Source organism: Salmo trutta, chromosome 5 (genome assembly GCF_901001165.1).
Source record: "Salmo trutta chromosome 5, fSalTru1.1, whole genome shotgun sequence".
NCBI classification, from domain to species: Eukaryota; Metazoa; Chordata; class Actinopteri; order Salmoniformes; family Salmonidae; genus Salmo; species Salmo trutta.
The window spans coordinates 44,695,404-44,710,610 of NC_042961.1; the positions used below are offsets into that span (position 1 = coordinate 44,695,404).

General features: G+C 42.9%; 1 protein-coding gene across 1 annotated transcript; it reads left to right on the plus strand.

Annotated features, from left to right (window-relative positions):
- Nucleotides 1-1,717: 1,717 nt before the first annotated feature.
- LOC115194253 (myozenin-2) lies at nt 1,718-14,437 on the plus strand. The gene is made up of 6 exons (XM_029753783.1): nt 1,718-1,971; nt 3,668-3,757; nt 5,120-5,286; nt 7,736-7,865; nt 13,279-13,465; nt 13,845-14,437. Exons 2-6 carry the CDS (start codon nt 3,676-3,678, stop codon nt 14,083-14,085), a joined length of 807 nt encoding a protein of 268 aa, XP_029609643.1. The 5' UTR covers nt 1,718-1,971; nt 3,668-3,675; the 3' UTR covers nt 14,086-14,437.
- Nucleotides 14,438-15,207: the final 770 nt, after the last annotated feature.

Below are 15,207 nucleotides of genomic sequence, written 5' to 3' on the forward strand. Positions count from 1 at the left end.
AATGACTCCAACCTAAGTGTATGTAAACTTCCAACTTCAACTGTAGATAATAAACAAAAGGGAAATAAACAATAAAAATGAACAGTAAACCTTACACTCACAGAAGTTCCAAAAGAATAAAGACATTTCAAATGTCATATTATGTCTATATACAGTGTTGTAACAATGTGCAAATAATTAAAGTTCAAAAGGGAAAATAAAGAAACATAAATATGTTGTATTTACAAGGGTGTTTGTTTATCATTGGTTGCCCTTTTCTTGTGGGACCAGGTCACAAATCTTTCTGCTGTGATGGCACACTGTGGCATTTCACATGGTAGATATGGGAGTTTATCAAAATTGGGTTTGTTTTCGAATTCTTTGTGGATCTGTGTAATCTGAGGGAAATATTTGTCTCTAATTTGGTCATACATTTGGCAGGAGGTTAGGAAGTGCTGCTCAGTTTCCACCTCATTTTGTGGGCAGTGTGCACATAGCCTGTCTTCTCTTGAGAGTTAGGTCTACCTACGGCTTTCCTTAAGTTTGAGTCCGTCACAGCGGTCAGGTATTTTGCTCTGTTTTTTTGTTAATTCTTTCCAATGGTATTTTTGGTTGGGTCTAATTGTGTTGCTGTCCTGGGGCTCTGTGGGGTGTGTTTGTGAACAGAGCCCCAGGACCAGCTTGCTTAGGGGACTCTCCTCCAGGTTCATCTCTCTGTAGGTGATGGCTTTGTTATGGACGGTTTGGGAATTGCTTCCTTTAAGTTGTATAGATGTATTGAAGAACTGAATGTTGTTCAATACACCCTGAACATCCTGAATCTTTGGGCAGATGTAATCCCCTGTGAAAGTAACCGCCCCTTCAGTTTTACTTCCGGGTCATGTCTCCTAAACGTTTGAAAGATTATATCATAGCATTTGTAACTTGGTTATTTAAAAGGTGCAATCTGCAATTGACACAATAACAAAGCGGGAACCTCGCTTCGGTTTTTGTAAAGCGCTGAGCGATGGGTCTGGAGAAATATAACCACTCTCCAATTCATAGACGGAGCCATAGATGCATGGACAGACCATCCAATATATTTAAATAATAGTTTTAAGCATGTTATGAGGCTAAACAGTATTTGGTTACATTTACAATGTCTACAAACATTAGAGCAAAACAAGCTTATATTTTCCGTTCTAAGCTCATAAGGCATATTTTTATGAATTTATTTCTATTTTCATTGCGTACTGGTAGTCTCATTTGTCATTGATGCATTTGGTGCACCGGAAATATAAATCTCCTCTCAATGACCTCTCCTGCCACCTAGGGCCCAATACCAAAACAGCTCCTTTCAGCGGCTTAGGTAGATATCCAATCGTTTCAGCTCCCTGTGCAGACCATTGAGATCTACACTATAAATACATATGACAGGGATCAGTAATATCCAATCGTTTCAGCTCCCTGGGCAGACCATTGAGATCTACACTATAAATACATATGTCAAGGATCAGTAATATAAGGGTTTGGAAACTTGGTTCAACTGCGGGGAGGGAGATTTACAACATTCTCACGGGTCCTTCCTTGTCAAACGGGGAGGGGGGAGATGGTATGGAATCAAAAAGGGGTAGGGGGAAGTAGTGGCTAAGACTGAGCTAGTCTGGTAGTGACCTCCATCTAAGCTACTGTACAGACAACGGTCCACGAGAGAGCAGGAAGTGAAGTGGTAGCCAAGGCCTTCTATATTTAGCCACCTCCCACGCTGGCCAAACCACATACCAATGACAACAGACACTGACACCCACCCAGTCACTCTCCCATCCCAGCCAGCCACCGATCCCCATCCCCTCCCCCTCTTTCCCACCCACACCCGCAACATCTTCAGAGCTGGGGAGCGCAAGGACCCGTCTAGGCCGCACTACCCAGTCTGACCTCCTCGCCCCACGCCTTCCTAGCTTCCGTAAGGATACAGACATATCTTGAGACCCCCCTAAAGGGACCTACACACAGGTAAGGTGTCATAACCATAGGGCCACTTCTTAGGTGTTGTGCCTATATGTTTTGCTGTGTGATTGTACAGGGTGACATTGATGTTTCAAGTCAAGCTTGTTGGGGACACTCAATAGACCTTTGCGACAGAGCTGCCCTCCACACAATTGTCAATCTAAGTTCTTTGCATCCCAATGTCTTTTTAATATGTAAGTCTATCTGATCCCCCTAAGATTTACTAAAGCCTGGCATTATGTGAATGACCAACCTGGACTCAGGGGTAGACGTAACATAGTAAATGTAAATGTGTCTCCCACCATTTAGTATATTTGTGGATGTCCATCATCCATTTCATATGATATGTTACGAATTACAATTTGTATGATATGTTCCCAATTGCAATTTGTACAATATGTTACTAATTTGCAATGCGTATGATATGTTTCGAATTAGTTGTGGCTAACGTTAGTTAGGTGGTCAACTCTAACATTAGCTAGGTGGCTAGTTAAACTTAGGGTTAAGGTTAGGAGTTAGGTTAAAGGGTTAGCTAACCTGCTAAGTACTGTAGTTGCAAAGTAGCTAAAAAGTAGTAAGTAGTTGCTAATTAAAGTTGTCCGTGATGAGATTCGAACACTCAACCTTTGGGTTGCTAGACATTGAATCTATGAGACCAGGCTGGAATGACTTACTCTATGTTGATTAATTTAATTATGCATGACAATGTGCAGCAATTTCAAATGATTTCTTAGTTCTCCATACATGTTTTGTTGGTGCTATTCCCTTAACATTTTTACATTTACAACAGAGTATGAATGAACATTGAGAAGTTCTTTGGAAGTGGATTTACTTCTTGGAGCTGACACTAAAGCTATGAATGAACATGTGAGCATGCTTTAATCGACTGGTCAGATAGCTATGAATGGCTCTAAGGCGAAATTAGTGGACAAGATCAGTTTTGAGTTGTTTTACTTTAGTTATGAGTACCTTTTCATAAAATGCTGTACATAGAAGTATATATATTCATTCAGATTTTAATGAAAACAAGATGGTGCATACAGTGTTTCCCAACTCCGGTCCTCGAGTACCCCCAACAGCACAAATTTCTGTTGTAGCCCCGGACCAAAAATGACTGATTCAACTTGTCAAGGGGTTGATAATTAGCTGACAAGTAGAATCAGCTTTGCTTGTCTGGGGCCACAACAAAAATATGTACTGTTTGGGATACTCGAGGACCAGAATTGGGAAATTGCAGTAGGCTATAGCTGGACTTGGGCAAAATGTGTATTTTGCTGTGGACTGTTGTTCGCCCCATCTTCTCAACTGTCACATCTGTTTGTTGTGTCCTGTCCTGTACCCCTGTCCATTTTCGACCAACATGGGTAATTCCAAGCATATCGATTCTTGTTCCACCGTGGTTCGCTCCTGCCATGTCTGATGAGTATGTGCTCAGCGTTTAACGGCCCAAGGTTATTTAAAGGGATGCCAAGGTTATTTAAAGTGATGCCAAGGTTATTTAAAGGGATGTGCTAACTTTGCCCTTTTAGCGCCTCCAATAAATGCAACCGGCTCTGGTGTTTGTGCGTGGCAGGGGGAGTGTAATGTTAGCGATCAATAGCATGCTGCACAGTGTTGCCTCCTTTGAGGTGATGTTAAGCTAGCTGCCATTGAACAAGGTGTGCCGTAACATGCTGTCCCTTGTGATATTGTGTTTCCCCAGCGGCAGCAATGTCACAGTTCTCTACCATGACAACCAATGAGAGGAAGCTGCAAGCAGCAGCCATCTGTAGGGAGATACAGGGTCCTGAAGGTACTCTCTCACTCTCTGAATAAATGTAACTGCAGTCATAGTGTACATACTGCACAGACATAAATACACTCACGTGAGTGCCTGTGAACAAACACAAATGCGTACGTACACACACACACCAAAGGAGGCTGGTGGGAGGCACTATAGGAGGACAGGCTCATTGTAATGGCTGGAATAGAATGAATAGAACGGTATCACAAACATATGGAAACCACGTTTTTTGCCATTCCATTAATTCCATAGCTCCCACCACCAGCCTCCTCTGACACACACTTAACACTCTCGCTTTGTAGCGGGGTATCATCTAGTTCGCCACCATCTAAGGCCCTGTATATAAATAAGAATTTTATTTGCTCAAAGTAACTAATCTCTTTGTCGTTGTCCTTTGAACAAGCTATTTCTGGGCGGGGACAACTGCATGGCTTGTCGGGGTAGGGAGGGAGGGATGGGGGGCCTGAGGGTCACTGACAGCTGAAGCATATTCTGGCAGGCTAGACTGCTTTTGGCTGATTTGATAGGCCTATGACACCTCCATGATCAGCATGCATTAGGTATTAATCGCAAACAAGGGGGCCAACATGAGAGGCTGGCTGGTCAACATGACAGGCTGGCTGACACGAGAAAATGATTCATCATTACTCATATTGCCAGTATACTCTGAGTATATCAAACATTAGGAACACCTCATTTTGTCGGGGTATAGACTCTACAAGGTGTTTGAAAGTGTTCCACTGGGATGCTGGCCCATGTTGACTCCAATACTTCCCACAGTTGTGTCAAGTTGGCTGCATGTCCTTTGGGTGGTGGACCATAGTTGATACACACAGGAAACTGTTGAGTGTGAAAAACCTGGCACCTACTGTACTACCATATCCCGTTCAAAAGCACTTCAATCTTTTGTCTTGCCCATTCACCCTCTGAACGGCACACATACACAATCCATGTCTCAGTTGTCTCAACTTAAAAATCCTTCTTTAACCTGTCTCCTCCCCTTCATCTACACTGATAGAAGTGGATTTAACAAGGGTCATCAATAAGGGATCATAGCTTGCTCAATGTAATGTTTTGTATTCTCAGTGTATACTAAGTCAGTGAGATGGGTATCTGGAATGTGTAAAATGCGTTTACATTGAAAGGTAATCAGTAGAATGTAATTGTCAAAATGTGCATATTGTCAGTATAATGAGTAACTACTTTGACAGAATATGCATAATAGGGTCATTTAAAAGTAAGGGAGTATGGGACACTAGCTCAGCCAAACCGACAACTACACATAATAAGGGCATATACAGGGGAGGTACAGTATGACACAATACACACACACACACACACACTTACTCAGAGCTGTTGTGTCTCTTCCAGATGCAGAGATAGACCTGGGGAAGAAGATGAGTGTCCCTAAGGATGTGATGCTGGAGGAGCTGTCTCTGGCCTCCAACAGAGGCTCCCTCCTCTTCGAAAAGCGCAAGAGGCGCTCTGAGAAATACACCTTCGAGAACATCCAGAATGTAACCAACACACAGATCAATGTAAGCAACACAAACCACTTGCATGTGCACCCTTGAATGTGAACACTAACTACAATAGTGTACTACAAGGACAATCAAAACACTGGGACAAAGTTGCTGTTTCAACAAGAACATTTAAGGGAAACTGAGCGATGAGGGTGATGACAGTTACCATTTGTTTTGGTACTTTATGTGATTGTGATGAGAGACGCAAATAAGGCTCATCACAGAGTTTCCATTAATTAAACGGTTCAATCAGACCATTATCAATAAGCATTTTCTACATTATCAGTAACTTATCAGCTGTTGAACTGTAGGAGACTGTTCTGCACGGCTAGTACATCTAGTAATTTATTCTCCCCAATCCTATAGCAGCCTATGGTCCTAAAAAAAAGAACTTGAGGAACACAATACTTCATTTCCTGATATAATGCATAGGCACTTGAAATGCTTTGCAGACTGCAGCCCTACTGCTGCTCAAGACTTGGACCTGTTCCAGAAACAAACCCTTGACCCCACCCCCTAGGCACTTGTATAGAGTACAGTAGATCTATAGTAGCTCTGCCCTTTGATAGGCTAGGTGGATTTGCTATCATATATTGCTACATGAAGATTTATAATGAGGGCATAGAGGATAGGGGGCAGGACATAGGGGTTGTTTCTGGACAAGGCCTTGGACTTGCATAATAGGTGTGATATTCTTACAACGGGCATACGTCAGTCAAAGTCCTGTTTACATGCTTTGTTTTTGGATGGGCAGTGTACGAAGTCATTGTCTTCGCAGCAATATAGGCTACATAGGCCCTATAGTCTACTTTAGGCCCTAGTAAGCTACTAGACTACTTAGGCCACATAGGGACATTTCCCATATAGCTTTTAAAACAAAGTCCAAATGCCAAGGGTCTAATAATCTGTTACTTTGCATTTAGTAATTGTTATATCTAGCTTAGCTGGAGAAGAACGCACATCTGCAATGTTTCACATTGTACGTCACTCTGATGTTTTATGACGTGTGCCACTAATTCTGACAACCCATTCATACGTAAAGCAGCACACTGTTGTAAACCATAACGTACAGTACGACGTACCATACACAACAGTAATGTCATGCAGTACACTGATAGTTGCTTGAGCCTTTGGAATGTACACACAGTCATACCTGTTAAACTCTTGAGTGTTGTTTTGGGCCCGGTTCCGGGCCTGCGGAGCTTAAGAAAGTGACATATCACTTGAAAGCTAAAGCACTTGTCTTTTTGAAAATTGAGCTCTAATCTTACTTCTGGTGATGTCATAAGAATGCCCCCATGAGCTATGGTCATATTCATAGAGTATGCAATTTAGGTCAAGTCACCAAAAGTGCAAAAATGTTGTATGTGTGGAAAGGGTACACTCTGGTAGTCACCGTAATGCAATGCATTTATTTTTTAATCCACATTTAATATGACATTACCTCAAATGCATCCATTGATCCATCTCATTCGTTTCCAATGAGAAAAATGAATGGGAAAATAAGTTTGAGGGTTTCCTCGCCTGTCTGCCTGTTATTTACAACAACAAAAAATAATAACTCAAAAGTCCCGATCACTAGGGTGATCGGATGTCAGGCTTGAAAATCTGTTCAGCCATTTTCGCACAGTGAGGTATTACCCAAACCAGATCAAACCAGACGCATCTGGTTTCAACTGTTTTTTTTTTAATGGCTGTGTTCCAATGGGAATTTGCAAATGTGTAGAGCGCCACCATCAGGTAAAAGATATGACAATGTTTTTCTGAATGGTAATTGGTGACATATTTTACTTCAAACCTAGACATTAAATTCTCTTATTCCCCAACATGGGGACAATTTGGAACCAACCCCACCCCCCAAAAAACATTTTAAAATATTTATTTTATTTATATTTTATTTGCCTGCTGTTTCTCTGTCTCTGTAATAGTCACATTGTTGCTGTACACCTGTAATAGAATGCCACGGTTATTAAGTTTCTATCAGTACTAAGCATGCGTTTGTAGGATATTTCGATTTTTTAAAATAGTTTTTAGGTGTATCTAATGAAAGTCGCTTAGAAAATGCCACCAGAGGGCGTCAGAGTTTGACAGGTTGTTTGGAATATATTTACATATATTTGAATATGATGAAATTCTTTTAAAAAGAATATCTCCCCCCAGTTTGTTTACCTTTGGGGGCAAAGGGGAACTGCAATTTCAAGTTGTCGACATTTCCTGAGGAAGTCCTGGCGTAAATCCTTCCAAATATCACTGGGATCATGAAAGTTACCCACTGTGGACCACAGCACAGGATATTCAAGCATGAGAAAACAATGCTCTTTATATTACTGGCTCTGCATAAGACACTCACTGACCTCTCAATTTCTCTCCCCTTCTCCTCTTTCTGTCCCTCTCGCTCTCCCTATCTCTTTGACCCCTGCTCTAAACTGTATTTCTCCCTCTCCTTCCCTCCCTCTCCCCTTAGAATGGTGTAACTCTTCAAACGGAGAGTCAAGAAACCAAAGAAAACAGCTTAAGAGTGGAGCAGTCAGCTAAAACGCCCCAGAACATGCCTGACCTGAGCACAGCCCCTAACCCAGACAACATAGCACCAGGTGAGTGCTGCAACTGGGAAATAACCTCTGCTCTAAACTCATGACCCTTATGACTCAGTAGCCTGGAGGTCAGTGGAGTCATTAGCATGATTTCTAAGCATGGGCTATCTCTGGGTGAGCCAGTGATGTTGGAGTCAGCCTTGATCAGTTGAAAATGTGTGTTGTATCACCTGAATCGCACACAGAATAAAAAACCTTGGTCCAAATTAAAAGTAGCGCAGCCTGGCCTGATAGCAAGCCTAATTTAGACTAAGACTTATATCCAGTCAAGAAACTAACCCTAGCCCCTTACTGCCTAGACAGGATTTTACTTGTATTAAGTAGTATAGTCATAGCTCAAACTTGCCCTCTGATAGGCTAGGTCGGACTTTGTTACTAGGAGCGCTTTCTCCTTTATTTACTCATGGTGCTGTATATGTATGGTCCTGCTGGATATAACAAACAATGAAATGCTTTGCTAAGGCTTCATAGGGGAAAGCATTTTATCCTTGTGTGGAATCTTCTGGCTCAAGGGCATGAGCCATCTTTCTCCTTCTCCTCCTCCTTGTCCTCCCTCTCCCTCTTTTTCTCTTTCAATGGCTCCCCCCTAACTTTCTGTATCTATCCCTCATTCTCCCTCTCTCTTTCCCTCCTTCCCTTCCCTCTCTTTTTACTGACGACCATGGGCATAGTTTGATAACAGTCCAGATTCCCCACAGGAAATGTATAGAGTATTTCCTGTGTCCACTGCTCGCTGTCCCCTGATACCATCAGGGAGAGACTGGCTCTCAGATCATGCGCGCACTCCTGATCCAGCACCGTCAACATAATATGGACACCAGTTTAGCCGATGAGCACATGGAGACAGTACGTGTTGCTATTTCGGGAACATACGACTACGCCACCACCTTGAGGGGGAGAAAAGTCAGTGGATACAGCATGGAACATTTTGGTTGGACCTTGTGTGCAATTGACCAATAAAGTTAAAAAAACCTTTTTTTTTTGCTAAAATGGGAAATCATAACAGTCAAAAACCACAGTTGGGTCACCTGCTACTGTCCTCCCTTCCACTGGCATATTGTTTCAGTGCCTTCGGAAATTATTCAGACCCCTTGACTTTTTCCACATATTGTTATGTTACTGCCTTATTCTAAAATGTATTAAATATACTTTTTTTCTCAGCAATCTACCCACAATACCCCATGAGGATGAAGCAAAAACAGTTTTTTGAAAATGTTGAAAATCTATAAACAAATAAAACAGATACCTTATTTACATAAGTATTCAGATCTTTTGCAATGAGACTCTAAATTTAGCTCAGGTGCCTCCTGTTTCCATTGATCATCCTTGAGATGTTTCTACAACTTGATTGGAGTCCACCTGTGGTAAATTCCATTGATTGAACATGATTTGGAAAGGCACACACCTGTCTACATAAGGTCCCACAGCTGACAGCGCATGTCAGAACAGAAACCAATCCATGAGGTCGAAGGAATTGTCCGTAGAGCTCCGAGACAGGATTGTGTCGAGGCACAGATCTGGGGAACGGTACCACAAAACATCTGCATAATTGAAGGTCCCCAAGAACACAGTGGCCCACATCATTCTTAAAATGGAAGAAGTTTGGAACCACCAAGACTCTTCCTAGTGCTGGCCGCCCAGCCAAACTGAGCAATTGGGGGAGAAGGGCCTTGGTCAGGGAAGTGACCAAGAACCCGATGGTCACTCTGACAGAGCTCCAGAGTTCTTCTGTGGAGATGGGAGAACCTTCTAGAACAGGGGTGGGCAACTCCAGTCCTCGGGGGCCTGATTGGTGTCACACCCTAGAAAACACAGCTGATTAATCAAATTGCATTCTAAACTGAAGATCAAGATTAGGTGATTATTGGAGTCAGGTGTGTTAGCTGGGGCTGGGGAAAACTGTGACACCAATCAGGCCCTCGAGGACTGGAATTGCCCACCCCTGTTCTAGAAGGACAACCATCTCTGCAGCACTCCACCAATTACGCTTTTATGGTAGAGAGGCAAGACAGAAGCCACTCCTCAGTAAAAAGCATGACAGCCCGCTTGCAGTTTGCCAAAAGGCACCTAAAGACTCTCAGACCATGAGAAACAAGATTTTCTGGTCTGACGTAACCAAGATTGAACTCTTTGGCCTGAATGCCAAGCATCATGTCTGGAGGAAACCTGACACCATCCCTATGGTAAAGCATGGTTTTGGAACCATCATGCTGTGGGGATGTTTATCAGCGACAGGGACTGGGAGACTTGTCAGGATCGAGGCATAGATGGACGGAGCAAGGTACAGAGAGATCCTTGATGAAAACCTGCTCCAGAGCGCTCAGGACCTCAGACTGGGGAAAAGGTTCACTTTCCAACAGGACAACAACCCTAAGCACACAATCAAGACAACGCAGCAGTGGCATCGGGACAAGTCTCTGAATGTCCTTGAGTGGCCCAGCCAGAGCCCGGACTTGAACCTGATCGAACATCTCTGGAGAGACCTGAAAATAGCTGTGCAGCAACGCTCCCCATTCAACCTGAGAGAGCTTGAGAGCATCTGCAGAGAAGAATGGGTGAAGCTCCCCAATACAGGTGTGCCAAGCTTGTAATGTCATACCCAAGAAGACGCAATGCTGTAATCACTGCCAAAGGTGCTTCAACAAAGTACTGAGTAAAGTGTTTGAATACTTATGTAAATGTTATATTTCAGTTTTTTTATTTATAAATTAGCAAAAAAAAAAAGTAATACATTTTAAAATAAGGCTGTAACGTAACAAAATGTGGAAAAAGTCAAGGGGTCTGAATAATTTCCGAAAGCACTGTAACAATATGCCAGTGGAAGGGAGGACAGTAGCAGGTGACCCAACTGTGGTTTGTGACTGTTATGATTTCCCATTTTAGCGAATTATTATTATTATTATTATTATTTTTAAGTTATTGGTCAATTGCACACAAGGTCCAACCAAAATTTTCCATGCTGTATCCACTGACTTTTCCTCCGACTCCCCCTCAAGGTGGTGGCGTAGTCGTAAGTTCCAGAAATAGCAACACGTACTGTCTCCATGTGCTCATCGGCTAAACTGGTGTCCATATTATGTTGACGGTGCTGAATCGGGAGTGTGAGCATGATCTGAGAGCCAGTCTCTTGCCCTTCCCTGTAGCTCAGTTGGTAGAACATGGTGTTTGCGACGCATGGTGTTTGCAACGCTGAGGTTGTGGGTTCGATTCCCACGGGGGGCCAGCACTGAAAAAAAATTATGAAATGTTTGCATTCACTACTGTAAGTCGCTCTGGATAAGAGCGTCTGCTAAATGACTAAAATGTAAATGTCTCTCCCTGATGGTATCAGGGTGGTATCAGTGAGCAGTGGACACAGGAAATGTATAGAGTTCCTGTGGGGAATCTGGACTGTTATCAAACTATGCCCATGGTCGCCAGTAAAAAGAGAGGGAAGGGGGGAAAGAAAGAGGGATAGATACAGAAAGTTCCATTAAAAGAGGGAGAGGGAGGAGGAGAAAGATGGCTCATGCCCTGGAGCCAGAAGATTCCACACAAGGATAAAATGCTTTCCCCTATGAAGCCTTAGCAAAGCATTTCATTGTTTGTTATATCCAGCAGGACCATACATATAAGGCACCATGAGTGGAGAAAGCATTCCTAGTAACAAAGTCCTACCTAGCCTATCAGAGGGCAAGGTAGAGCTATGACTATATTACTTAATACAAGTAAAATCCTGTCTAGGTAGTAAGGGGCTAGGGTTAGTTTCTTGACTGGATATAAGTCTTAGCATATAAGATCAGAACTGTTTTCTTTCTCATCTGGTTGTCTAATCACCAGTCTGTAACACCCCTTCCTCTCTCTTTCCAATTAATGTAAACTCTCCCAGCTCTTACTGACACCTCTTACTGACACCTAGTGCCGCCTCTCTTTCCATTTACTTTAACCAGCATCCTTCACCCACTGAGCACCGACCGACACTGCACGTCCAAGGATGTTGAAAAGTAGTTGAAATTTGGTGTCCAAAGACGGACCGGGCCAAATTTGAACCTATCATAGAGTTTGGATAGCACAGTACAGTGAGTGGTCCACAATACAGTACAGTACTGAACTCTACTATGCTCTGCTGTATTGTACTACACGGTACTTCACTGTGTTCTAAATGTGATGTGAAAACTTGTGAAACATGAGAATGATATTCATATCCATAATTATGCATTTCTGTGCAGTGCAGATCAGGGACCCATGATGTAATTCCGTTACCGGGTGTAAATCCACTTCACTTACTGTAGTTCAATAACCAAAACTGTAGTTCACTTACTGTAGTTCAAAGTCAAGGTGCCATGTCATAACGGACACCCCATTCTTTTTGCAGATATTTTTTATATCTTCATTTGGAGCAGATATTTAAGTTTTTTTGGTTGCATAAAAACATGAGGGAGATTTTACCGTAATTCCGTTACCAAAGTTTGCATCTGTACAGCTCTTCCACTACATTCATTTTTTGTACATTTTTCAGTGGACATTTTTAAAGTAGTCCTTGTGCATGGAGTTGTATGGTTTGTTAAACTTTTAAATCAATGGTTTCTGTTTGGCATATATTTTAAATGACAAAAAAAAAAAATTACCTGAGTCAAAGCGTAATTCTGTTACTAACCAAGCTTTGGGGCAACCATGTCACTTATACACAAATCCTCCTCTTATCTCCCCCAACCCCCAGTGTTTCCTGAAGTGCGGCAGTCACAGTACATATCCCACAACACATTGGAGCAACTAAATGCGCAATCATGCACGTGAGCACTGTATGTGGCCGGTATAAATCTCTTGTGGTGTGCGTTTTGTGAAAAACAGCAGAACTCCCGAGGGGCCAATGTTTGGTCTTTCCCATTTCCTTCTTGAGCAACCATCAATTCAGGAAGAGGGATTGTTATTTATAAGAGGGTTGGACGTGACAGTGCAACACCCCACGTTATGTAACACCTGCTTGCAAGCTGCCCCTGGTGAAGAACACTCGTTTTGAAGGATAGTTCTTTGGATAGGCCTTCCCTGTCAACCTTACACCACACAGTAAGAAGTCCTTCGTGTTGGTTCACTGTGAAACTTGACCATATTTTCCCCTGGAGGCATACAGGGAGGACCCATGCGGTGCTTCATGGGGTTTATGTTGAGCTTGGTGTTAGGAAAAATCAGGTTGGTAGTATAATATATATGGCCTGATGGATGCCTCAAAGGTCATTGTGAATCCTTTCTAATAGTCTATTACATCATTTTGCTGTTATGCAGTTTCTCACTAATTCTCTCTCTCCGTCTTTCTCTCCCTCCCCACCTCTTTTTCACTCACTCTACTTCTTGGAACCACAAGCTGTACCAAAGAAAAGGTATGTGGAATCCCAGGGCCCTTTCACCAGATTCTCTCTCCCTCTCTTTCACCCAGGTTATGGTGGACCTCTGAAAGAAATGGAACCAGAGAAGTTCAACAGAACATGCCTCCCAAAGTCCTACCACTCCCCCTGGGACCAGGCCATCTACCACCACGACCCCTCCCTGGCCGATAGCCTCGTCGCCTGCCTGCAAGAGCCCGAGGCCAAGCCAGAAGGACCAGGGTACAAGAGCTTCAACAGGTATAGCTGATGATGGACCCGGACCACACCTTGGTTGAAATAGTACTTGCACAGCGTGTAACACTCCTGACTTCGGAAAACATATGTCAACATGTGATTTTGTAATGAGCGTAACATACTCAATGTCTTCTATGTCGAAACGTACTAAAATATCAACTTGATTTTACACATTTGTAGTAGATGGAGTACACTGACATGCTTTCCTTTATCTGGGTCACAACATAGTCAACAGACACACCATGCATTATCATTTCAACAGAACATGTCCTCCAGACAGTGGCTCATACCTTTGATGGGATGAGTCAATCTGTCACTTCCCTCTGCATTGTTAGTGGTGCAAGGTTAATATTAACATTGCCAATCCTCTATCTATCTCCAGGGTGGCTACTCCGTTCAGAGGCTTCGGAGGCAAGTCCACCAGACCGGACCCATTGTTCAAGGCCCCCGAGGTGGAACACAACCCCATGCCGGAGCTGTACCCCGAGCTCCAGGCGGAGCCGGCAGTGCAGAGGCCCACATTCAACAGGGTGGCCTGTGGCTGGGCGGGGACCAGCGCCCCACTCATCCTTCCCACAGTGCCGCTGGTTCCCATGTTTATCCCGGAGTCCGATGACCTTTGAAACTCTGGCGGATGCTGTGTCTTCCGAGATGTTTCCTGGTTTGCTACCCACAAGTCCTTTTTGGTGGGTTAGGGTCAGAGTGAGGGAAGGAGGTATTTTGGTTTTCCGCTTAGCTACTTCTTTGTGGCGAAAACACACGTTTCTCTGATTAACTGGTTGGCCCATGCCCAAGGTATTCTTCCCATCTTCAAACTGCACTTAAAATAAGTCAACCACACTAGCCAGAGTTACTAAATACAGTATAGGAGCTGTACATACATTGATGTGTATGAGAGAAATTGTATTTGCCTGATGACATTTGATTATTGGTATTAGTTGTTTTTTGAGGTAAATAAAATTATATAAAGCATAATGCTGTTATTTCAGTTTTCCTTTAATGATTTTATGCTTGCATTGCTGCTTTTCCTGCTGAATTTGTCCCTTTCCTTGTGATTGAGTGACACAAATTGCTTTAACATATTCACAGAGAAACACTTGAATAACTGTTCAGCAGTGAGTGTCTGCGCTTGATCTACAGTGAAGGATCCATTGCCGCATGACACTGCACCTGTGTTCTCTTCTATGTAGTCTTCCATCACCACTCACATCCTATGTCAGTCTAAGTTACAGTTCTATAACACACCTCAAGGTTACACTGCCCGAGCTGACAAATCAAATCTGCTTCCCCGAGGCGAGCGAGATGACGCGCCTCACCTTTTGGCGACAATGCGGCCACTCGCATCATATCAGCCAGTCTCCTACCACTCCTCTCTGTCGCTACATCTTTCAGCTATCCCACTCAAAATAATATAGGGTATTCGTGAACAGGATGTGACCATTGTTGGGGGTACTCAGATTACATTTTTTGTGGTAACGAGAAACTTAACGGGTTCGTTTTTCAATTTAGGTTATCAGTTACTTAATTACTTTTTCAAATAAGCAAGTCGTTATTTTTACAACATTAATTCCCTTTCTCTTTTTTGGTGCAAATAAAAAATGTAAATCCTCCACCGTACGTTCACCGCAGTTCGCGCTCTTCCTGTTTCTGCACGAACAAGTATTATTCTATTTTCAGTTTTTGACAATTGCTTACACGTGATTTCTGAAACTAGGGCTCCTTTTCTCTAGACTCTACACACAAAA

Bases quoted from the DNA above. Each gene is read 5' to 3' on its own strand.
- LOC115194253 (XM_029753783.1), top strand. From the start codon at position 3,676: ATGTCACAGTTCTCTACCATGACAACCAATGAGAGGAAGCTGCAAGCA. The intron at 3,758-5,119 runs GTACTCTCTCAC...TGTCTCTTCCAG, and splicing joins GGAGATACAGGGTCCTGAAG to ATGCAGAGATAGACCTGGGG. The intron at 7,866-13,278 runs GTGAGTGCTGCA...TCTTTCACCCAG, and splicing joins CCCAGACAACATAGCACCAG to GTTATGGTGGACCTCTGAAA.